Source organism: Anas acuta, chromosome 3, assembly GCF_963932015.1.
Source record: "Anas acuta chromosome 3, bAnaAcu1.1, whole genome shotgun sequence".
NCBI lineage: Eukaryota > Metazoa > Chordata > Aves > Anseriformes > Anatidae > Anas > Anas acuta.
In genome coordinates this window covers 34,528,049-34,554,627 of record NC_088981.1, presented here as the reverse complement: position 1 = coordinate 34,554,627, position 26,579 = coordinate 34,528,049, and the positions used below count along the sequence as shown (strand labels likewise).

Here is a 26,579-nt window from a genome sequence, read left to right as displayed (position 1 = left end):
CACAAACACTCCCCTAGCAAGAAAATCACGGGGCAGTGTAGGAAGGCTTTACCATCCGACAGCACATCAAAGACACCCCGCTCAGAAATTTAGTGCGTTTATTCCCCTTCAGCTCCCACCCTGCACCAAAACAGGTAAACGACAAACTTTTCACACACCCAAAGCGATTGCTGCTCTCCGCGGGAGAACCGGGCGGCACCTCCCAGCGCCTGTACGGCACAGCCGTTATCAGGGACACCCGTTTACTACCCTCGGGGCACAGCCGGCCTTGGTGCAGGGACCTCCGGGGCCAGGGAGCTTCGAAGCCGCCCGGCGAGGAGGCGGAGGCCGGGGAGGCGCCGTGGGCCGGCCGGGCGCGGTCTCCTCCCGCCCTCGGCTTCTTCAGCCCCGCGGCGGCTCGGCGGCGGCAGCAGCCATGGGGGCGGCGGAGGCTCGGCAGCGGCGCTGGGGGGTGCCGGTGCTGCTGGTGGCCTATGTGGGCTACGTGGGGCTGGGGGCCGGCGTGCTGCAGGCTCTGGAGAGGCCGGCAGAGGTGCAGGCAGCCCAGCGGCTACTCCAGCAGCACTGGGAGCTGCTCGCCAACCACACCTGCCTGCGGGGAGCCGCCCTGCAGCGCCTCATCCAGGTGAGCCCCTGCCCTCGCCGAGCTGGGCCACCAAGAGGGGGGCTATCAAGAGGGCTTCTCTCGGCCCCGCCGACTTTGGTTGGGATTTAAGTGGTGGGAGGAAGGTGGTGGTGGTGGGGTAGGACCTGGTGTTAAATGCAGGCGGTTCTGGCTTGCTGCTGAAGTAATAAAGGATGAGTTAGAGATACCCTGTGGCAGCTTCCAAGTGATGAGTTCTAATGGAAAGGCTTTGGTGTGGTAAGTTGGATTGGGGTTTGTGTTGGTGTCAAACCTTCTCCTCCTCCATCAGTTTTCTGCCTGTTAATTAAAGGGAAGTAAAAAAATCCTGGTAATGCAGTGCAGATGTAAACCTCAAAAAGTTTCTGAGGTTGTTTGCAGGATGGCTGTAAAATACACAGGTGGACCAAATGCAATCTTACCAAAGTTCAAGTGGCTACATTTTGTGGCACAGAAATGAGAGAAACGAGCAAAGTGGCCTTCGCGTTCACTCTCTGTTTGAAATTAAAAAAAAAAGAAAGAAAAAGAAAGAAAATATAATCTATAATATTGAAGTGTCATAAATATTTGCCCAAGCCATTCTAGATCAGTGAGTTCTGGTAGTTGGTTATATGCTGCTTCTTTTGGGTGCTGCCTACCTGGAATAGGCACTGAAAAACAAAAAGTGGGGTGGAGGGTGCTAGCGGTGTTTGGTAGTGTCTGGAAGCATGGTAGCTGGTCATCAGAGCTTAAAAGACCTAAAAGATAAATATTTCCACCACTTTTTTAAATTTCTCTGGCAGAGATAAATAAATAAACCAGAAACACATCAAGCGGATAATCTTATCAGGAGTTTCAGTAAGACAAAACTGTGCTGAGAACCTGTGTCAGGCTCCCATCCTTTGACTTTCTAGATGGTAAATCCTCCATGGCAATCAGTAGCAGAGTGAAAGCGCAGATTGCATTGTCAATCTTCAAATTTGGTCCCTTGAAAGCTACTATGGTACCTACTCTTATTATTTATATTGTCTGATGAGTACAGCTCCAGCTGAGGAATATAGATAGCCTTTTGAAATAATTCATCTGGGAGGTGTGAGAAATGCATCAGAGCTGACCAGCCTGGCATTGCATGGAGGCAGCTTCAGGCTGAGTTTCATTCAATGCCCATGGGGCTGCAAGGGATTTCTCTGGGTGAATGAGAGTAATGAGGTGATGGTAGTAGAGGAAGTAGTCTCAAGTGAGTAGGTGGAAAGGTCTTTACAATGTCATTCTGGTGGTTTGTTTTACTGCAAGATGACCTCTACTAATTCTTCATGCTGTCTGGTAGGCAAGAGATTAGGACAGCCACCCAAATCCCTTCAGACCAGCTCCTGCTTTATTGGGCCATGTGAGTATTTAATTGTGACCTCAGCAAGCCTTGGATGAGTACATTAAAAGAAAGTTTTGTTTCATTTTATATAGAATGTCTGTGCATGCATTCTTCCTTTGAGAAGCTGTAGTCCATTTGAATGGCTTTGTGTGCTATTTTCAATAACTTTCACAGTGAGAAATTTATCTTAAATAAATAATCCACAGGATTGCTTCTTTCCTGTGCTCTTTTTTAATTTCCTATGTCACATTGCTCATTTACTGTAAGTGTGCTCGGAAAAGAAAAAAAATCCCTGTACAGTAAATTGCTTAATACAGAGTTTATCAGGCAATGCATCAATAACCCTCTTCAGATAACAAGTTTGTATTCTAGATACACAGCTGATTATTTGCAAATAAGAAAGACATATAAAGAGTGTGAAAACATAAAGCAGTGAGTGAATTTTAATTGCTTTGACATTACTGGCAGTTCCTTTCTATTTTCATACGGCTTTTCATCATAGATAATTCTAAACTCTATGTTTATTTTAAAGTGCATAGTAGCCAATATGGAATAAAATCCCAGTTTGCTGAAGCAATGTACAAACATCATTTTACAACCTGTTTATTGCTTAGTTCCTAGTTACCAGCCGCAACTGGAGATCTACTCGTCTAGCCCTTGTGCAGATGGAAAGCAGCAGAGAGCTCCTGCCTTGAGGAGCTTGCATGAGAGCATTGTGTGAGGATGGGCAGGAGGAAAGGCAAACAAACCATGCCACGGTAGCTAAACTAGAAAACTCATCCTGTTATTTCAGTGGCTCAGATCATTCTGGGTCGGAAGCAATTTTCTAATTAGCAAAACAAAAGAGAGAATGAGCTGGAGATAGTAGACCAACAACAAAAACTGAACAGCAGAGGAGAGAGTGTTAGAACTGTGTGTATGACCTCTGTAGTGGTAGGTCCCTGCTTCCCACAGCTATTTTTTGTCTGGCTCCTCCCCTGCAGGGTTCTGCAGTTCTGCATTTTCTAAATAACTGAGGGTAGCACGTGCAACTGGCTTATGTATAACCACACGCAAAAAATAAAAACATGCATGTGTGTTACTATGTACATACATGAATGTGTGTGTGTGCATATGGGGAAGACTGACTTGCATTTTTCTTGGCTTTCATCACTTATGCCTAGAGTAAGGACAGCATAAAGGAGAACTGAGAGACTCCAGCCCCGTATCCCTCTACTGTGCACCCAGTAACATCTGCTCAAGGAAAACATGTTTGGGTTTGACCTATCTCACCCTAGGCTGTTTTTCTGACACTGTAAGCAAAGTCTATGATACAAACACTTGTTAACCAAGAACAAAAGTAAACAGATCCTTAAGAGACATTAGGTAACATACAAAGTGGACAGTATCTGGCTTGTTATTGTAAATGTGATGGTGGTCTTCATGTGGCAAAATGTGAGGTCACATCAAAGGAAACTCTAAATTACACAGCAGAAGGTAGAAGCAGATGCAATAAAGCAGATTTCAGATTATGAACCCTCAGTACAGTGAAGAACAGTAACTGGACTCCACTGGGGAGAGGGAAAGTTATCCAAGAGTTGCAGACCAGGTAAGAATGATATTCATTACAGATTTGCGAACCTTTCCAAAAGTGTCCAATGAGTGAGGCTGCACAGAAAGAAGACACTTTCTGCTTTGTCACATCTTGTGGAGCTGAGACCTATTCTAACCTTTGTGGGAGAGAGGTCCTAGCCACACTGCCCAGCTTGATGGGCTTCTCTGTTTTACTGCCTAGGAGGAGTATACATAGCACTGCTGCAGCTGAGCTGTCCCCTGAGCATGTTCTTCTTCTTGCAGCATTGTCAGTAGTTTTAGACACTGATGTAGCTATAGGCACTGTGCTTTTCCACATCTCTCTTGTCAGAAGATTGTGTGTAGGGTCAGACTTGCAGCACTGTGTTGGGCTGTTACTGGGATATCCTTTTCATGCTGTCCTTGCCTTTTTTTTTTTTTTTTTCCCCTGTAACCTTATCACCTAATACAGCTCTTTCCTGTATTATATTATTCTACCCACTTTCTACTATTGTAGATGCAAGAGGCTAATTAAGCCGTGTCATTTACATAAATTGGGAAGGAAAAGATCAAAGGTGAGCTAAAAATACTCCTGCCTGGAAAGATTGAAGGTGTAGTGGAAAGGACCTAATTCTAAAGGGCAGGCCATAAACTGAAAGCCTGCAGGTGGACCTAGATACTGTTATCTCCAGAGTCAACAGCTAGAATCACATGAAGTTCATGATTAAAAGAGCAACTAGCTCCCACGTGACTGGAAGATCCTCATCAATACTTTGGATTATGCTGACATTGAACCAGCAGAGTTTTGTGCCAGCTGTCAGGAAATAAAAACCTGCAAATGCAGTTTACTAAAGTCATCTTGTCCACAGATGATGTGGCACTGGTTGACCATTAAGGGGTGAGCAACAGAGATCACCAGCTAGCGATAAGGGACTGTATGGAGCAGTATTTGATCCTTCTCTTGTGGAGCAATGATATTTTTATAGGCCCACTTTAGTCAAAATTTCCATTGGCTTGTCACAGGTGACACAAGGTTGATCCTCTGTAATTGCTCTTTCTCATTACTTTTTTTATCAATTACAGTTTTGATTAAGTTATAGCCAGTACACTTTTGCCCAGACCCATATCCAAGAAGAAAATTAACTGTTAATTAAAAAGAAGTGTAGTTATGTTACCAAGTGTATGTGCATTTTGTGTTCAGTGCTTACATTATCTGCTAGCATTTGACAGAAGTTGTTAGAGAAAAATTGGTAGGAAATTGTTGTATAAAGCAGGATGGACAATAGGATAGTGGTACATTGCTGGACTTCTTGGAAGGTAAGGAGAAAATCTACGGATGCACAGTTGTTTCTGGTGAGTCAACTCACTCTTAGGTCTTCTGGTTAATGATGTAATGTCAGGTACCTGTATTTAAAAAGGCGGATTTGGGACACCATACTAGCAGCAGACATCTAAATACAGTGGGTGCCTATCAGAGATGTTACTTCTTCTCGGCTGTTTAAAGATGCAGGTTGCTCTCAGAGTTACTTTTCCATGATAGTCCATCCCCATCCTTTTTAAAGCAACTAAAAGGAAAATAACTACTAGAGAAAGATCTTCTCAGTTTTACAGAGATGATGTAACACAACCTGCTGTGCTCTGTCCTGTAGGTTACATAGGCAGCGCCTTGTACCAGGTCCTATTTGCTCTTGAGTCACTTGTGTTCTTAGATTTGGGAAGCAATAACAGTGCTTTGGCCCTTGAATCATGCTGCACTGTCTTCCTAAATATAAAAACTTAGTTTTCATAAAAAGCATTAGTGGTTCAGGGTAGCAGTGATTGTGGCATTGTTTACTGCATCTCTCGATCCTTCCCCTTAGAAAAGGAAGCCTATGTGGGTTCTAGAAACCTTAGTGCAGACCCAGCACTGACAGTAAAAGTCTAAAGAAAACAGCTGGAGTCTATAATCCAGCATCCGTAATGAATCTTGTGACTGCTTTTCTTTTGGTCAGAATTCAAGTAAGCTTCCACTCCAGGCCAGAACAGGGGACCAGAGCTCATAGCTGGGAATGGTGCAATCCATAACCTCTTTTTTGAAGTTAATTGACCCTTGTCCTCACAATCTGAGACAAGATTAACATTAATATTTCCTTCTGATTACAGCTGGTATTCTGTGAAAAGTAAATGAGTGCTTATATATAAATATTACACATAATTTCTGAGGCGCAATGTTTGTGAGTTTATATTTTGTCATTATCTAAATGGTAGTTTGGTGCCTTGGAAATGCCTCCTTTCCCTCATTGATAGACACTTCCTCACCTTTACAATCTGAAATTATACAGCTTTCAGGAGGCCATATACTCTCTGGAGAGGAGAAAGTGATTTTATATAAGAATGTGTATGCTTCAACTAAACGTGGGAGTGAAGTTTCTTACTCCAGTCACTTCTCATGCTTTTTTGTCTTCATGGAGAACTGCTTCCAAATGCAATTAGGAAATGCTGCTGTTGCCTATGAAGATATCTCAAGTTTACAGTGAACTCTGGCCAAAATGCTGTAGTTCAGAAGCACAAGGACAGCAACAGTGACTAGAACTATAGTTTATAAAAGGATCATTTGTATGACTCCTTCCATGATACTTTCCTCCAGTAAAAAGCTTTTGCCTGGAAATATGAGAGAAATTTTGAGCATACATGTAGTCCAGGAAGAGTTAGGAATTCTTGTGGGTATCCTTTGAATGGTCATGATCTTCCATGGCTTCCTGTTTCCCTGTGTCACTTTATATCTTATTATTGGTTCTGGGGGGGGAAGGAGGGCGGCAGATAGATCAGAGTGAGTCAGTCTGATTAACCATTTTATGTAAACTTTATGCTTCTCTTTCTATAATATTCACTATAATATTCTATAATATTTCTATAATATTCAAAGAATAATGTTCTGGAGAAGGTAAAGATTGTGAGGAAGACAGCGTCTCGGTTCATGTATACACATGCATGCATTCATTCATTATTGCTGACTTTAAGTGCATTTTTTGAAAGCTGTACCCAACTCACCCGAATCAGCACAGAGGTGAAGAATGAAGTTTTCAGTTGGCATTAAAGAGGTCAGAGTAAATAATGTTTTTCCGTTTTTCAGCCCTTGCAGATCAGAAGCTGTGCTGCAGCTACAAGCTGGTGGTAGAGGGGCCCACGTGTGATAAGAGGGTTTAGAAAAGAGGAAGTGGATAAGCCGGGAGTTGCCCAGAACTGATAACACAGCACACATGGTGAATGAGGAAAAAAAATGTGGCTGAAGGCAAGAGTGACTCCACAGCAAACGAAAAATGAATAAACCTGCATTTTTCTGGGAAAGAAGAAGATGTAGCTCAGAAATTTTGAAAGAGAAATCTACTCCATAGGCTGTGGGTATTAAGCTTCTGGAGGTATTTACGTAGGCTACCTTATTCCTCACTTTTTTTTTTCTTCTCTGAAGAGTAAAAACTTTATTGGAAGTGTAATTCAAACAGGTATCTTATTTTTTGCTGGTATGACTATAGCTATATTGAGTTTGTTGGGGGGCAAAACTCTGTGGAGTGGTTTTACGGGAGGAGTGAAGCATTCAGTGTCAGTCATTTGTGAAAATAGTCCCAAAGCTGAAAAGGGCTGAAAGGCAGGATGAAGCAGTGATTTTATATATTTTTATTTGTGTTTCTTTAACCGCAATAAGGAAGTTGGGACACTGTTGTTTTTGGATGCTCCTGGAGGAAGAACCAGCAATGGTTATTCTAACTGAATAGAGAGAAGGAAAGAAGGTTATTGCCATTCTAAAATAAGTTTACGTCTGAGGCACTTTAGACAAGAGAGTCAGCAGAAATCCACAGCTTCCTCATGGAGTTACCAGTGGGCTTGAATTAAAGGAGGGAATTCCCTGCAGAAGGACACACCAAACTCGGCTTTAATTTGTAGTGGGATGTAATGATCTAACATAAAGGGTGCACTTGCAAGTATTAGTTTGTGATGTTCCTAAGTGAAAACTTCAGAGCTCGTGGTTGAGTAAAACCAAGGTGGAGGCCAAATGTAAGTAACCAAAAGCATGCTTTTTCACAGAGGTGTTGGGACAGACATCTACATTTAAATGTTTAAGTCGTGCCTGTTTTCTAATTGCCAGCTGCGATGAGACTTGACCATGCAAGTAGGCTTTGCGTGGTACTATCAAGAAACATGCGTGGTACTATCAAGAAACAGAGCAGCCTAGTTCACGAAAAAATGTGGCAGCTTCCAAAGCTTCATTGACTCGTGAAGACCAAAAATATAAAAGCTCATCATTTATAAATCCTATAGCAATTCCACAGAAACCTCTATAGGAGGGTTAATATGATACATACGGGATTTGTCAGCAAAGTAGACCCTGTGACTCACAAGTTACTATGATTATTTTAGAGGGGGGGAAATAAGTGCAAAAAAGTTACTTTCCTATGTTATGTAGCTTGTCTGTCTGTAAAAACCAAAGCAGAACTGAGTTCTGGGTTATTTTTTTTCTGACTATTTTAACCACCCACAGTTTCCTTCCTATACTTCTGAGTTACATGCATGACCTTTTAAGTTCCCAAAATATCAAGCCCAAACCCCACAAGTTCAAGATGGATTGTGTTCAAGTATTTGGTGATGGTGACTAGTATATTAGGTCAAGCAGATAGCACTTTTTTTGAAAAATGGATTTGAAACCCTGCTTCTACTAGGTACCTTTTAATGTATCAGGTTTTAGAGAAGACACCATATAAATGATTATCCTAAATAAAAGAAAAATAAAAATCCTTAGTATTTCTCCACCAAATCAATGTAAAGCGAAGCAGGAAATGTCTGGTTCTCAAAGCCAGGCTAAAGAGACCTAGCAGATGTCACCTAATGTATGTGATTCGGTTCTTGCACCCACAGGCCAATACTTTTTTTTTTTTTTTTTGGGGGGTGGTGCTTTTGCAATGAGAAAAGCAGGGAGAATCCAGCTGTTGTACTTGATCATTTATTAGCTGTGTTTCTCCTATGTGTTCTCTCAAAATGACAAACTACTTTTAATTTATTTTTTTTTTTGTGTGAAAAAAGTAACCAAAAGCAGATGCCTAGAGAAGCCTGTTAAATTAGTGCAAGTATGCACTGATATTTCTCGGCCTCCTCAGCCTCCAGGAGTTTGCGATCCAATAACTTGCAGTGCCAGAGGTAATTTTTGTGTATTAATAGCCATCTGTGAATTTCTTTCACAAATCTGCCTATATGGGCACATCTGTAAACTCCATCACTTCTGCTCTTCTCAGGAGAATAAATTTTTATTTTTCCAACATTGTTGCTGTGAATCAGAGGTTGTCTCTGAATATTGTAATAAAAGTCTTACTTTAAAAAAAAAAAAAGTTAGTATTGTTTTCTCCACCTTCTAAGAATCCTCCACTTTCAGGGTTGCAGCAGTAGCTCTATTATCCTGCCACTATTCAACTTGACATTTCTCCTGGGAGTAACAGTATATTCAAGTGGTTTTGATTTTCTTGATTATTCGGTGATCCCCATATCAGGTTGTAACAGTCACAGTGATCCTCACAGTTAACCATGTTATCTGGATGTTTGATAACAAGATTTAACACAGAAATGCTTAGCCGGAGGATTACTGCTGAAGGCTCTTGAAGACCTCTTGTAAGTATGTGAAGTACCTTAAGCCCAGAAACAGAAGCAGTGGGCACTGCAGGCTCAGTGCTTGCTCTATGCCAGCGAGTGAGCTGTATGTTACCTCCTCGTAAAGGTGAGTGCAGGATCATCATGCCATTCACTGCAAGTGCTTGAGCCTACCTGCCTACCTCTTGAGACAAACTCTATATTTCCTGGTAGTAGCATTACCTCAGAAGTTAACACAGTGCAGACATTTCACTGTTGAAATCACTGCAAAGCTAGCATGGTGCTTACACCTGCACAGTCTCTTGTCCTAAACCATGCAGAACTGAAGTGATGCAGTGATGTGAAATTAAGCACTTAATGCTTTGGTTCCTGTGACTTGCTTCTCACATGACATCCTGTGCAGTTTGCTGATTTCCACTTCCTATGTGAAGAAACTTTCATTTCTCTAGGCTAATTCAGCCACAGTTTCTTATCCTCTCTGGAGTTAAGGTGTCTGAAGTTTCTGGCTTTAAAAACTTGGCATCATGTAATGATGTCAACTTCTTAGCTTGTACCAGCAGGACAACAGGCAGAAGAATGCAAAACATGCTGTACACAGAGGGGCTTTATGCCTCTATCTAACCAAGCTGGTAATTTATCTGAGAGCTGGACTGTTGGTGTTCCAGCATGTATATACATCTTCAGGACTAAATATATAGAACTGCTGAGATGACAGGCTACACAAGGAAAGTTTGAGAGAATAACAAGCTTTTTGTCTTAAAATTTAGACAGTAGTTTCTCACAGGGAGAAGGGAAAATACAGATCTGTCATCTATTGAAATTTCTAGTGTCTCCCTTGGCATATGGTTTATTTAGAGAGTTATTTTATATTTTTGGGCACCCTGATTCCTGACTGCAGAACTGCTCTTAAACCTGAGGTCAAACATCATCAGAGACCATGGAGAACAGAGAAAGGTCAGAGTCTGCATCCCATACAGCCTGACGAACCCCAGTGCAGACACTGGCTGTGGAAGAAGTGGAAATTACATGCAATCTATGCAAAATGAATCCTGCTGCTGGAGACTTCCTGATGTAAAATCTTTGTCTCTTTCTCTCCCCCTTCCTTTTCTCTTCCTCCTCCTCCTTCCCCATCCCTCCCCCCCCCCCTTTTTTTTTTCTAAATGTATTGCTCAACTCAAGGAAGCAATTAACTGAAGGAAGCATAATGTAATATAGCATCTGATTCTTAGTCCTTCTCAGAGTAAGGGCTCTCCTCTATCTTGTGCAGAGAAAAGCAGAAGAGCATTTTGTCAGACTTTCATGGGTTATGATGAAACCTGAATTGTTGCAATTAATTGCCTTGAGTTATGAGTAAATGAAAGTAAGTCTGAGAATGACTATCAAATGGTGTTTCTCTACTTGGAAGAGAATGTATGTTGCTCTTAAGAGCTGTTCCTTATTCTTAGTGTGAGAACTAGTAGCTCTGGAGAAAAAAGATAATGGTCCTTATAATAAACGTGCTGACTGAGTCTCTAGAAACTACTTTTAATTCACAGCCATGTATGATACCAGGAATTGCTTACAGCATAGCATGTCTTCATCTGTAAAATGGGACAAAGCTGCTTTGCAGGCTTGAGGCACTGGTTTGCTTGATGGATGCACAAACCACAATTTCTTTGTAAAACTTGCAGCTGCTGCAAGTCTAACCTGAGAGTGCTTCCTTTTATTAGCAATGAAAGCTTTATCAGCAGTCTTACAGTGCGGGTAGGGATAGTGTTGGGTATCTGTGTGTCTTTCTCAGAGGTAATGAATTTTATTTATTCTTGACTACACTTTGCATTCAAGGAAATCACCTCCAAAAGATTTTTAGTCTGTGGGTGTGAAAAGCTTAGCGTATGTGCTGTGACTAACATTGTTTTCAACACAAGTAGGTTCAATGTCATTAACTTTATTGGCATGAGAATGCATAGTCACATGTGGGCACTGTTAAAATGTCTGTTACCTTAGTTTGGCATAATTCTGTACACTTTGCCATGATGACATCTGAGTTGTTCCCAGGTGGTTTGAACAGAATTGAGCGTCCCACTAATCCAATCCATTTATTCATACTTGGTGTAGTGAGGTGGGGACAGGTTGCACAATACTAGTGGGCTGGCCATTCTGTGTAGTTTCTGTCATATGTTACACTACATGCTTTCCACCCCAGTGTAGGCAAGGTATCCATCATGTATCATTTATGTATGCACCTTAACTTGCTGCTCTGGGGGTTCTGCCTTTAGAATATGCTGTCTGGAAATACTTTCTTTTCCTAGCCTGTATGCTGTAGGGCAGTCAATAACTATCTGGTGAGGCTTTCGCTAGGCAACTCTTGCCCTCCAGTCTCTTCCACGTTTAGCTGTATGATCCACCGTGTGCACATGCAACTTTCTGTTATTCTGTAGATGCCATTTGCTTACAGTAAGCATGCTGACTTTTGGCTCTTCTGAGTTTGTGGGATCTCATGTTATTGTCTCTTTGCAGGGTATCATTGAGGCCTACAAAAGCGGCATAACCCTCCAGGGAAACACCACCAGCCTGGGCAGGTGGGACTTCAGCGGGTCTTTCTTCTTCTCCATCTCTGCAATAACCACCATTGGTAAGAGTTCCCCACTCACAGGGCAGCCTTATAGGTGGGAAAGGAGCAGGAATGAGGATGTGTGCTATCAGATACTGTCCAGCCTTATGGGACTTAATATAGCTTGTCTATAACATAGCACTCTATAGTTTGTCTATGTCATGCAATGGGTAAGCATGCAATAGACTAGCCCTAGAACTAAGAATGCTTTGTTATTGCCATTGCAGTAATGACCTCTAATTAGATGCAGGAATAATTAGCTCAGTGCATATCCCTATTAAGTTACTCAATTTTCTGGTCCTGAAGTAGTATCACTTCAGGGTGCTGCAATACCTATACTTCCTGTCTCTCAGAATCACAGGGTGGTTGAGGTTGGCAAGGACCTCTGGAGGTCACCTGGTCCAACCCTTGCTTGAGTACCCAGAGCAGGTTGCCCAGGACCATGTCCTGGCTGCTTTCAAAAACCTTTGAGGAAGGAGACCCCACAACCTCTTTCCCTATACTTTTCTATCTCTTTCCCAAGCCTAGTGCTGTCTGACATGTAGGAGATGAATCGTACATTGAAATGAGCTTTTTTGTGTTACAAGAAGAAGAAAGGATTTTGAAAAACACATAATATTGAATGCTAAATCATTGGATGTGTTATTTGTGATTTATTCTTTCTTATTTCTACTTGTGTTGGCTGAGGGCCTGCATGTGTAGATTGAAGTCCCATAGTTGGATAAATGAAACAATTCAGTTAAGTCAAGTTCCAAGCAAATGAGTAATGTGAAGCTATGAAGGAGTGATGAGAAGGGAGGGGGGGAGGTAGAGAATGGAAACAATAAAATGGATTTAGTATCTGCATTAGGTAACACCATACTTAATAATTATTGATAGTGCATGTCACGAGTTACCAAAACCATTAGTAACTTGCCCTGACATCTTTTCTCACTATGTATTATAAAAATGTTTTCTCACACAGTATTACAAAAAAACATGGGGGAAGAGGATGTTGTGAGATAGCTGTTGAATCCATTTAAAAAAAAATCAGTTCTCCTCATCTACGTCACATCTGTCAGTTCTCTTCAATTTCAAATACATTTTAGATTCAGAACTTTCTTTGTGCACCCACATAGAACATTATTTAGGTTTATTTCTGGTAGTTATTGAAGATGCATTGACTTCAGAACATTAAGCCCCAAAACAAGAGCTAACAGAGGACATTGTGGTTTTTTTTGCTTTGCTTAAAATAAAATAAAATTACTGTGATCCAGAGCATCTTTCAGCCCTGCTCTTCTTGCATACATTCTGTTCTGTTTGGTGTGTCTTACTACCAGGTACGGGTTGTACCAGATGATGGCAGTGGAGCCTCATCAGATAGGGCTGCAGAGGCTGTGGGTTTCCAGCATAAAGCCTGGGCAGTTCTTTCTGGCCTCCAGTACAAAGCAGTATCTGACTAGAGCTGCTTTGCTTGCCTCCATAGTTAATCCTGATTAAATTCTAAACTGTCTAATTTAAATTAATCACATTTAAGGAGAATCAAATTTGTCATGTTAAAATATAAGGGCTTTTTGTGATGTTGGCAGAGATCTGGACTAAACATTTCTGGCTGTTACCCTGTGAAAGCCTAAGCTGTTCTTTTTCCTTTTATATTTTAGTAGGCTTCTTGCCCCCAGAGTTGGGGTGGGGGAGTGGGAGAACTTCATATCAGGGGACAAAAGCACGAAGTGTTATAGCTACTTTTATCTTATTGTTTTAAAGCCTTTAGTGTGATTCTAGGTACTTTGCTAATAACTTTGCAATTGTTCATCTCTACACAGAGAACTTTCGACTTCCAGGCCTTTGATTTTCTGTGTTTTGTTTCTTTGTTTTCCAATTTAAATTGCTAACTGTATACAGGTTAGTGTCTTAACACTCTGTAGATGACAGTATGCTGTAGAAGGGAATACCACACAGCCTCACAGACCTCTACCACCTTGTGTCTAAGTTAACAATCCTCTGCAAGTTCATGCAAGCTCTTGAGATAATAGCTGGTGCAGCCTCATTGACTCAGACATCACTGCCTGGCTTAAAAATAAGGCTGATTTTGTGATGTCAAGCAAAGAGACAAAGTTCTTCTCAAAAAAACCTCAGTGGAGTTCAGCAGAGTGATTCACAGTACGAAGCTTCATGCAGAAGGCACAGCTGTGTAGGAGCTGACACTGTGGAAAAGTGTTTCTTAAGAAGGTTGTGGTGAGGTTTTCATGTTTCTCTGAAGTCCTCACCAGAACTCTCTTTAGGCTACAGGAAGAGATGACAGATTCTTTCCCCCATTGACACCAGGTGATGGACACTACCTGCTTTCCCCAGTGACACAGTTTATATCCCTGTGACTCAGGATGTGGTCTTTTCTATGCTATGTTATCCCCCTCTTCCATTTAAATCAGAGCCTCATCAATTTTCAGTAGCGATTAAAAGCAGTACATGAGTTTTGCTTAGAAAGCGTAGTAAGGTGCTGACCTGCAGTCTGGACATACTTGGTACTCCAATCCTGAAGTCTCCAAGAAGAGATGTGTATGAAACAAAAGTGCCCCAAAGCCTGCATAATAATTGGCCAGTTTCATAATTTGAATGGAACTGCATTTATAATTTTTGATCATGTGGGATTGGCAGTCCTGGCCTTCTCTAATTCAATCTCCCCACTGTTGTGCATCCTTCCTTTCTGTATTTGCTTGTTACATCACTCCAGATCCTGTATGTTATCTCATTTTCTGCAGGGTTTTCTATAGGGATTTTCTCTCTTTAATATCTTAGAGAATTATCTTAGTTCCCTTAGAGCCGTACTATTAAACAAAATTAAAGAAAGAGAAAGCAATATGCTGTTCGTTTTATCCTTCAGACTTCTTTATTCCTTACTGACAGTCTCTCCTCCCTGTTCACTCTCTTCCTAGTTAGCTCGGAGGAGGTTAAAGCCAGTTCAGAATGGGTCACAAGATTAAAGTTCCTAAAGTCATACCACCACAGGGTGGTGTGATTTCAGAGAAAATGGAAGGAAAATGTCTGAGTTTAGATTGAGGTTACCTGTGCTACCCTAAGAGAAGACAGAAGAATATTGTTCTCTCATAGCCCAACTGTCTTGCTTTATCTTAGGTGAGTGGATACCATTAGCTAGTGCTGCCTTCCCATTTTCTGACAGCAGAATTCATTTGCATTAATTTAAACATGAAACAAAGCAGTAAAAGCAAATAAACCATCTCACAGCACAAAGGAAAGTGAAGACTTCCTTCTGTCTTCCCTTCTCTGGTTATAACCCAGTGTGAAAGCTCCCTACAGCAGCCCCCTGAAGGAGCTAACAAAGAGGCAAGGAACAGACTGTTGATGAGTGAGGGGTGATATTGAGTATATTGTTGCAGGTAATTAGTATGTTGCATGAATGGTTCCTACTGGAGGGGAGGAACAGCCAGTTCATGGCTGGGAAGTCGTGGAACTCCTAGCAGCATAGGGCTTTGGGCCAGCAAGAGTTTGTCTCTAAGACTTTGACCTTCTGTACTGCTGCCTAGCATGTGATGGAGCTCCTGTGGAATGGTGCCCTTTAGCCCACCAGTTAACTACTTTAAGACATCAAGGTGCTTTAAAATGTGGAATAACAGCCTACGGACATTTTTTACATTTAAACCCTCTGTGACCCTCAAGTATGTGCAGAGGAGTTCTCCATTGAATAACAGCATACCTTTGATTTTTGATCTTTTTCCTGCCCTTAGCACCAGCAGAGCTGATGTAGGGGCTCATCTGAATAGGATGCAACACAACAGTCCATGGGAGGTCACTGAGGGATGTGAAGATCGCACTCACAGAAACATCCTCTGAGTTACCTCCTGAGAAATGACAAATTCAGTCTGCTTTCCTGACCACGTGCCATCTTGTTCCACTGGGACTAAGCACACTATACAGCCTCCAATGTATACACAGTGTGAATATAATGAACAGAAGACTGCAGTAGTCATCTCAGTCATTGTCCTGATCTTTCACAGGTTTTGAGTCATATGTTCAAGGAGTCTGCAAACAGTTTTTGCTGTTGCCTGGAACTGGAAAGGGTCAAAACTGCCAAATAACTCTGCTAAAACATGTTTTTAGCCTATTAGTTACTGGTCTCTACTTTATCACAGCACCAGCTAAAATGAATAGCAATGAGCATCTCCCCCATACCCACTGGTTCAACCTACCAGGATTAAAATGAAGTTTCCCATATTGGACGCAGTTCCTGAGGTTCTGTCACCACTGACATCTTTTCCATATAAATTGGATTTACATATATTTATTTTTAACTCAATGCAACATTTGAATTTATCATGAACGCAACTCTCATTTAGCCTGAATTAAAACATTCAGGTTACTTCTAAAGAGCACAAGTGAAAGAAAAGTTTAGATCTTCTGAAAAGCGTTAGGGGAGGAGCTGGCAGTATACTTCTTGCCAGGAGGTTGGTGGTTTGAGAGCTACCTGAGGGTGTAGGAGAGAGTATGGAGTTTCCTTCTGTGCCTGGGAGAACAGGATTGTAGCTAACCGGAGATCTCCTCAGCTGCCAAGTGGAGCATCTTTCTCAGAGTAGTTAAACGTGTAATGCAAAATAACGTAATCATAGCACTGGCATCCCTCACTGGACTGCCCAACAGCCCTGTGGATCAGACACTCATCTAAGGCAAGGTACCTGGCTCCCAGGCTTCACTGAGTGTTTGAGTGTTCCAAGCAAAATACTGCCAACAGGTGAGGCTGAGCGCCCTTCCCTACTCCTACACAAGAACAGCCTGTTACCTTGAGATTATGACACTCCTTTGTGAAGTTATGGTTTGTATCCAGTTAGGTAGGAGAAAGAATGAAACCAAAATCTCCCCAAAACGTGTTTGAATGCACAAACCACTGATAAAGGTACTGGCTAGAGAAGTGACTTTTCACTGGCTTTTTTGTGACAACCTAACTCTGTTTATTTCCCAGCTGAAATTTGGTGAATTTGCAGTTTATTTTCAACTGACAAAGCCCACTTTTTTCTTCCTTTTTTTTTTATTATTATTTTTTTTCATTCTAATTACTTTCTGCTTAAGATACTCCTTTATGGAGGAACAGTGAGAACTGAAGCCAAACAAGCCACCCATTGTCAGTAGCAGAAAGCAGCAGTTACATCTGCTGAACTGGGCGCTTTGCAAGTGGGATATTGCCATGTGAATTGAGAGGTATTTCACTGGTACTCCATTAATCATACTTCAGTCTCTTCCCCTTAGCAAGTACTCAGAGCCTTTGAATCCATTATGCACAGGAATGTAGTAGGAAATCAAGGTGGATTTACTGAAGGTGTGTAACAGAAGCACATGAGTAAAAGTGGATGTGATTGTTTAGAAATTAAAACACTCTTATTTTGCTTCTTCTGAGGAGGATTAAGTAGGACTTTATTTCAAAATGAGAGCACCTATACAGGAATTTTCTCCTGCTGCTTCAGTGAAACCACTTGCACTTTGATATCTATGTAGTTTTTGGTGAGCATCCCTCAGTGTCCCCTGGGGCAGGCATGCACGAGGTGAGATCCCAGTAGCAGGTCTGTGAGGGATGTGACACTGCTGACACTGTAGTTTGTTTTGGTCTTTGAAGCTGGTGGAGATCTGATGTATAACCCACAGCAGTATAAAGCATCAATTAGCCTCACTCCCTTTACCGAAGAGAATAATTCCCATTTATCCATTCCTGCTTGAGGTTTATAACAACTAAGGTTCGCATACAGCTATATTCATACCTATTTGTCTAGCCCAAAAACAAAGGTAAATCATAAGCCAGATATAAATTGCTAGCTATTTTACGTAATCTCAAGTCTCCTGTGCTGTTTGAACAAACCTTGCATCCTGTCTAAAAGGCTAATGGGATGTGGATTTTTTGGCATGTTTACAGCAGCTGCTCACCAAGTCTTCAGGAAATTGTCTTGAGCCGCTGAGCCCAGGGGCACAAGATAAAACATATGCAAAGCAGGTCTGGCGTTTGGCGTGCTGGACTTTCCTGTACACAGTGGATCTTCTTACATCATTGCTCTTCTAAATTAAATGCGATGTACAGCTTAACCTTAGATGCTCTCTATTTAGCACTATGTGGGGTCCCCAAAATCCTGTGCTTCATCCAGCGATCTGAGATTACGGACCTTTCTTCCTCCCTTTCTTGATTTTTTTTTTTTTCCTCTTCTCCAGAGGCTGGATAACCTGGAACGCTATGGCAAAAAGAACTGCCCAAGCCTCTACACAGCCTTTGTTGACTTGAAATAGAAGGGGAAGAAGAAAACAACCCTTGGGAATGGCTGTCCATAGGTGTACGCGACTCGTTTTCAGATTTCAGCCTTACATTAAATGCAGCCCTGCTCTGTCCCCTCAGTCCAGACCAACCTGCAAATCATCCTAAATATCCTGAAAGAGGAAAACTAGAACCCCACTGAAATGTGGCATAGTCAGTGTGGCGTGGATCACATAAGGCACGTATCCCTCAAATTCATTTTCATGGGAACATCTGTCTGATTTACTTGCCTTTGTGTCTCACACCTGTTAGTCTAGAAAGGCTGAAATCCAGCAGAAATGACTGTCAGCAATTACATGGAGAGGGGGTAGTGCATGAAAGCGTAGAGTTACTCATAAGTAAAGAACATGGCATTGGTATTAAGGCTGCTTTGTGGTCTTAATTTAGACCCTTTGTTTGACTGCATTTCAAAACAACCTGTACTTACGTAACAGCATCCCATTCTTTCCCAGGGGCTCTCCCCCTTCCCAGGCACAGGCTGTTGGAGGCATTGCTTTGGTGTGTTACCGTGTATATTAAAAACAGGGACTTACAAAACATTCAAACCTAAAGTTATTGGAGGGGAAGCCATCCAGATTGTAAAGTTTAGAATTTGTTGGGATAGAAAAGAGGTGAAAATACATACTGAAGAACAGTTTGCTGCCAGACATTCTTCTGGGGGTAGTTTGCTAGTCTATGTGCATAATTAACTGTTTGTAGAGTTGCCTATGGTGAGAGATTTTCTCAGCACAAAGCTTGGTGCAGAATGTGTAGAAATCACATAGTGGCACTTCTTTCTATGTAGTTGGTTGGTGGCTTACTGCAGTCAGCATTGGATGGAGATTACTGAAGGAATGGGATCCTGTGTAGCCAACGGTGGGTGTTTGTGCCCACTTTTCTCATGTACAGAGCCCAGCCCTTGGACCTCTCCCTCCTGGGGACTGCTCGTTTGTCCCAGAGCTACACCATCTGCAAGCACATTAACAAGGCATCACTGGTGGGAGCACCTCCAGGTTTCCACCAAGCCAAAAGCTATATGTTGCTAGGAGGACTTAGTGTTATTCATGGCAAAGAGATAAGTTTTGCCAGGTTATGTCAATCTTGTATATGGAGATACAAAAATTGCTAAGGAGTGAAGGTGATACTAAAATGTAGTCAAGGTCCCTGAATTAATTAATTCACTGTTCAGGTGTTCTTCATGTGCTAGTCCTTTCCTCTTCTTTAAAGCAGCCTCTGAAATAAAATTAGATCTGATTTTCCTCATGGCATAAAACACTTGAAATTACAGAATTGTAAGTCTACAGATTCACGGGGTATTTTACAGAGAAAATGTGGAGAATAAAGACAAATATTGCAGTGTTGTTGTTGAAGCCATGGTTGTCTGAGCCATGATATAAGCAAAGCTATGCTCGCTAGTTGGTATCTTTCATTAGATCAGTTGGTGCAATTGGAAAAAGATGCCAAACTTTCAAATGCATTTTTTTCTTTATATCTTAAATTGAAGTTTTTTACTCAGGTTAAATATATAAATTGTTTGCCTTTATTGGCTCATGGCAAACATCTTTAACAAATTTAAGAATACAACTTAAACAAATTTAAGAATAAGGAGTATTTGATACTTGTGGCACAAAAAGGATTGTAAGCAAGGAGGCAGTGGTAAGTTCAGTAGTCCTGTGGGACAAAGATATTATTAAAACAGTATTGTTTTGATTCAGAGACCATCTGACAGCCATGCAGGATCATTTACCAGCAAACCTGATGCCAACAATGCTTACAAAAACTGAACTAAACGGAAGTTTTGCATTTACGTCAAGTCCTAGCCAGGGCAGTGGGTAGGAGAGAGGAAATTCACTGGTAAATGGAAAAGGAACTAAATAAAATTGCCAGGGGAAGAAATGTTATTTTCCAGCCTACAATAGGATATGACAAACAATAGATGTAGTTTACAGTTATTTATAAAAAAAGGTCCTTTTGGAACAGTGACCTTCTCTAACTTTTGTAGAAGATGGAGGTTCACCCCCTCTAGGGGAGGAGAGCAAGCAAGGAACATTGTAGATTTAACACCTCATTCCTCTCTGTCCAGGCTATGGGAACCTAAGCCCCAGCACTGTGGCTGGTCGAATCTTCTGCATCTTGTTTGCGCTGTTTGGGATCCCCTTGAACCTTGTCCTCCTGAATGAAATCGGGCAAGTGATGTTGCTGGGGGTTCAGCGTTGTGCCCATCGTCTGGAGGAGATGTTTCGCTGGAAGGTAAGCAGTGACCAGGTATGCTTCTCCGTGAAGCTCAGGAGACAAATAGCATTGTCTGGTATTTGGAACCCTCTGACTAACAAAGACAGCCTGCCTACCTTCTTGGCCAAAAAGGCAATAATACTCAGGAATAACCGGAAATAAATAAATTTAGTTTATGACATCCCTATAAGGTGTCAGATAAGGCCATTTACTAAATGATGGAACTTTTGTGATGAATGGCTTCCCTTACAGTAACAGAATTGCCAGAGCCATAGAGCCATTCACGGATATCCCATTCTGAGATAGCTTGTTTGTTTATCATCAGTTGTGGTTAGAATTACATATGTAGGTTATGTGGGAATATTTGTGAAATAGGTTTTAAAATGTCATGAACCTAGGATTCATTAAAGTAATGATCAATGTGTGCTGACTGGAAGAGCCATCCCGTTTATTCTAGTGGAATGTGCTGAATGTTTGTGTTTTTATGGAGTCCGACATCATCTTCAACCAGAAAGTGAGCTCTACTTTCCATGCCACCTTGTAAGTCTTGTCTTTTTTCTTTTTTTTTTTTTTTTTTTTCTGTTTTACTAGATAAAAGCTGCCCTGCTGATGAAGACCTGTGCACTAGTATCTGGGTTGTTATTGTTCCTCCTGCTACCTCCCTTGTTGTTCTCTGACAAAGAAGGCTGGACTTATGAAGAGGGTTTCTACTATTCCTTCATTACTCTCAGCACTATTGGGTTTGGAGATTATGTGATTGGTGAGTAGTTCCAATTTCATTGTTTTCACCTACTCAATATCAAAGCAAAAAGTGTGGCTTATCAAATTGGCAATATTACACTGTTAGCATTCCACACACCTGATGATAAATTTGTTGTGGTAGGTAAGTATTGGACAGGTTGGAGAAGACACGATTTCTCAGATAGAAATGCCACATGTGAAAGCACAAAGCAATCATTTCCATGTCAATGAGTAATCTTCCAGCATTCAGGTGATCTGTCTCTTGAATGAGTACAATGCCAGACTGGAGTGCTATTCTTAATCACAGCAGTTGCTGATGGCGCATGTGGTGCACACCAGTGCACCAGTGGTGTTCAGTTTTAAGCAGATGCTACTTTTCATTACCATTATCAAACAGTGAACATTTCCTTTGTCAAAACCCCAGACAACTGCTTTCTAAAAGGCAACTTAAGTCACTTTGGTGTAGACTGTCAGGCACCAGGCACAGTGTAGTTTTCGTTGCCAAAACACTTTGTCAGAGGAAATGGGTTTGGACCCACGTCTGGTACATTTGCTGAAACACAGTGCACACCTTTTTGATAAAGACTTTCTCATTAACAAGAAATTGATTATAGAAACACATGCACCCTTGGATCCCTGGGAAACAGAAAGACATAAACACCTTACTATGGATTCTTTATATTCATTTCTTCATAGTGCTTGCTCGGTGCTTAGAAAATTTAGTGGTGTTACCATAGAACTTGTTTATAGCGTGTCAAAGTTATGACTAGAGCTTGTGTAGACATGCTTTAACTAGCTTGAATCAAGTTATCTTGGGTAAGGTTATTCAAATGGAGCTTAACAGAAGCTAGCCACTTCAGCATTTTATAGATGCTTCTGAACTCTGCACTGCAGCAGGTTTATTTCTCTCAGTTCCTGATAACTACTTTTGAAGTTCTTCTCTAGTACATCTTCTCACTTCCAGGCATACCTTCACCTTTGTGGTACCTTTGTAACTAGCATACCAGCATAGATAGACTAGGTTCATATGGGAATAAGTGAATACATGTCTGTGACCTGTGGCATGTAGAGGACAGACCATTTTGGCCTTACAATCTTGTGTTTGTAGTTTGTCTCTACATAAAACTAAGCAAGGCCAGAGCATGAGTTCATGCATTATTTTGTGACTGTCACACTGTTTCCCTCTTATTGTGATTTCTGGCACTGTTCTGGGCCAGGTAAATTCTGAGGGATATCACATGCCCTGTTGTTCCCTTTAGACACAGCTGCAGTTTCGGGAGAAACATGAGCCAGGCTGTGGCACTTAGAATTGAAGTTATAAAGCGGTCCCTAGCCTGTTTTATTTAGTAATATTGTCATGGCATCTCTTACTGGCCCTGAACACTATTAATTTACACACTGAGTAAGTCCTTCTGTTAGAAGCATTGTGCCACATAGGTCCTAAACTACTGATCTTCTCATCCCCAAGATTGTACCTTGATGCACACAGATGATCTCTGTGGATAAAGCATTCTCTTTGGAAGAGTCAAATAGTCTTTCTCTATTTTTTCATTTATTATTTAGAAACTAACAGTTTTTATGCCTTTGAATTTAGCACTGATGAAAGGTGCTTGTTTGAAGGTTGAATATAATACTTCTGGCAGAAATTCACCTTGATATAGAAAGGCAGCCCAAAGAGTAGTTCCCACAGAAGTGGTTGGTAGCTCCCAAAGGTTTATCAGTGACTAGTGACAACCTCAAAATGCCTTGCAGTTCCATTATACTGAAAATATCTACAATGTATATAGAATATGTACAATGTATTCTGTATTATATAATAATACCAAATGCAAATAATTTAATGAGGCTTCACTGACCAGTTACTGCTTATCATAATCTTGTAGACCATAACAGTTCATGGACCACAATTTGGAACCTGCTGGTCTGTGCAGGCAATGACAGGATAGGATTACTACATCGGACTGGTCACAGATGATAAACACCTAAATACCTGCCTCTGTGGATGTCCTGTTTCAACCCAGCCCTATGTGTGAGTTTCATTGCAACTTGGGACAGGGTGTGACTTTCAGGAGTACAGAGGCACCATGTCGTACGTGTTAACTCCTCATGCTCTGTCCTAGAAGAATCAGGTGCTTTGTAGTATCTGCCATGCTACAGGTATTCAGCTATAAAGTGACAAACATTTTTAAGGTAAGGAAAATAAATAACAGGATTTGACGAGCAGTAGAGAAAAAGCTGATGCAGAGACTCTACTGCCTCTAGTTTGTGCATTGTACCTTTCCTTAGTTTTTAATGTGCCCCAGCCTGCTACCCAGACACTTCATAAGACTAAACTCATTCCTCATTCCTTTCCTTTGCCTCTGTTATTATTTTTTTATATTACTATGGTTGCCAGTTTAGCCCATAGGAGCCTCTTTCCACGAAACATTGGGGAACTGTAACCAAAAATATGACTGCTCCAAGAGGATCACAAATTGAGCAATCAGGCAGAGGTAACATAATTTCAAGCTGTCTTCCAAAGCTCAGTTGTTACAGATTTTAGTACTGTTTGGGTCATTACCTCTCTTAGAGACTCACTCACATCTGGCTTAACAAGGTATGTACACCAGTACATAAAACCTGCTTACCTCTCTGCTTGCAGGGAGCCCCTGTTACATACTACTATAATGTTGTAAAGCTGAGTGATAAATGGAGAAAAGAAACTATGAACTTAAATAAGCGAACAATTTCTCTTTAATATAGTCTAATTTTGAATTTTTTTTTTTATGGGTAGTCTTTGCAGTTCCTGGGTCTATATAGAAATCACTAATATTAGGTCGTATTTCTGTCCTCTGTCTCTGCTTTACATTAAATGCCTCCTTTGAGGTAAGTCTTGATTCAATGTAGAAATGTTTTGGGTGATTCTGTTGTAGGGATGAACCCAGACCGCACCTATCCAGTCTGGTACAAGAATGTAATCTCTCTTTGGATCCTCTTTGGGATGGCCTGGCTAGCACTGGTTATCAAATTTTGCATCAACTTACTGGAGAGCTCCAGTGACTTCTGTCAGTGTAACAAGAAGAGCACAGAGTTGGCAGAAGACTTAATGGATGATGGCAAAAACAGTATGACGGGACTTCATGATGTGGAGAGCCGCAATGACAAAGACACAGAAACAAAAGGACCAGATGAATGTCACATCCACACAGCTCCTGCAGAAGCACTTTAGAGAAGAAACATACTATTGGTGTCTTATATTTCAGTGCACCAGAGATCACTGCTTAGAAATGTGGGAATGGAGCTGATGTTCACACGGGGATGCAGACCTGTTTGTTGAGTCTGAAATGCTTCTATTCTGAATTGAACAATAGTAACAAAATATTTCTTTTACAGCACCACCAAGAATTACTGACAGGACTGTTAACCAAAAGTAGGTTTATATAGATAATACCTACCCTCCCATATATGAGGTAAATTTTGACATCTGTACCCAGCACTACCCGTTGTCCTTTTCTTTGCGTGCAAAGTTCTTGAAGCCTCCAATTGTATGTAGGGCATTTTGCAAATACCTCAACTAGAAAAGGAAGTGTCATTTAATACAGGAAGCAAATGCTATGTTGCCAAAAGGCACAGTGAAGAATCTTATTTTAAAGAACCTGGCAGTGACTGCAAGTGTGCTTCATCACCTATGTGCTTGTGCTTGTCAAAGGTGGTAATGTATTTCTGCTGCCTGATCATTAGTAGGTGGGTGGCAATGAGGCAGAGCATGCAGAAGTGCCAAATAGTAATTAAATGTTCAATTTTCTTAGGGAAATTTCTACATCAAAGGTCCATTAACAAGAGGGTAGGTAGTTAGGGTATTCTTTACCACAGAATTTTTGCAGGATCATCCTTTGTAAAGTATTATGTAAACCAAATGTTATCAGCTAAATGCAACAGCTTATTTGGGTGCATTTATTCTTTTTCTTGTATTGGAAACCAGAAAAGGAGGACTAGAGGCAGTTCTAAGTGCCCATGTTTCCAGGTTTATCATGTGGACAATGTTAGCAAGGGCAATTTTAATCTAGAAACAGACTGAAACACCTTTAACATTGATCAAGAGATTAAAAGAACCAACAAGTCTAACTCCTGCTGCTGTTTATATACCTGTATCTGTTCTTATTTTCGTATTCCTGCTGTGCTACTTGCATCCTAGAGCATTAACTTCAAAAATTTGACCATGGTAATAAACCAGAAGGAAGCATTTGAGTGAGCCTTAAGCTTCTGCATTGGACTTACATTCCACACAGAGAGAAAAAAATGAGTAGAAAGCACAGCCTGTTGGGGTATAAGGCTCAAGATTTAGAAATATACATAGCTGTACTCCCAGCAATGCAGTGAATAAAAATTTTGCAGTCTTTCAGAAGATAAGTTCTGGAACATGCATCATGAAAAAAATAGTTCCCTGAGTAGGCCAGTCTGAGTGTCGGTATGTGGTAAAACCGATTATAGAAGAAAATGCAGGAAAGGAATTTGCTAGATCAAATTTGGTCTCTCAGCCTTTTCATCATCAGCCTTTTGCCGACTCTGTAGTAATAAATGCTCTCTCAAGTACTGTTTCAATAGGCAGCCGAGATACAAGAGGGAGGTAGTGGAAATCTCAGATTGTAGTTGGAAAATCAATGCAAAATAAATATAACTGAATTTTTTGAACATTGGGTAATTCATTAACAGCCTTCTGCATGATCTTTTTGGTTTCTCCTATGTTTTGTCTTGTTTATTTTCAGTGACGGACACCACAATGTATTTTTATACAGAAAAAGATACACAATGTATTTTTTATTAAGTCCATAATGGGCTGGCCCACAGTAAAGGCCAAAGTGTATTTTTTAAACCAAAGTGAATCAAGGTCACACAGCATAAAATATTATGCCCTTTTATACATATCTTTTACACCTTCTTCCAGGTGCGAAACTCAGCAAATAAATTTGTATCTTAAAATCCAAATGCCTAGAAGGTGGTAGGAGTTTCTACTGTCAAACGATGGGAATGGCTACGCTAAATCTATTCCATGTTTAATTTGAAATGTCACAGGCTCTGGGGATTTCTACCAATTCTGCTCTTCTGTAAGAAGACTTGGCTTGAAAAGAGTTTCTTCTCGTCAATTTGGACGTCTGTTTTATGAATCTAATCTGCTTCAACACTCCCATGTGTTTGTAGTTTGTGGGTGAGGTATTCACAAATTCATTAGAGATTTAGGCACCCCAGTCCCACCGAAGTGCAAACAGTTGCCTTAGAACAGCTAACAATTCTGAGAACTGGGAGGAAGAGGAACTCTAGGAGTGGTCCCCAAAAAAGGGAAAAAACAGTAATTCTTCATAAATCTCACTGCTTCCACTGTGCGTAAGGGTTCATCAACAAACAGAAGCATGTGGCTGGATCTCAGTGACTCAATATCTGCTCCAGAAAACGATGCTGATTCACTTCCTTCCACAGCTGCCCAGCAGCTCTTCACCAGCACAGTTGTGCCACTAACTCTCTGATACAGCATACTTAACAGGAGGCTTATCTGAACTGCTTATTGATTTTCCAGAGCTGCAAGTTGCCTGTTTGTGTCACAGATCACCTAAAAAATATGAAATAAATGGGCCAAACACCA

General features: G+C 41.1%; 1 protein-coding gene across 1 annotated transcript; it reads left to right on the top strand.

Annotated features, from left to right (window-relative positions):
• The first annotated feature begins 143 nt into the window (after positions 1-143).
• Positions 144-26,579, top strand: LOC137853807 (potassium channel subfamily K member 17-like). The gene is made up of 5 exons (XM_068676583.1): positions 144-625; positions 11,634-11,748; positions 20,073-20,239; positions 20,813-20,981; positions 23,875-26,579. The coding sequence occupies exons 1-5, from the start codon at positions 416-418 to the stop codon at positions 24,168-24,170; spliced, it is 957 nt and encodes a 318-aa protein (XP_068532684.1). The 5' UTR covers positions 144-415; the 3' UTR covers positions 24,171-26,579.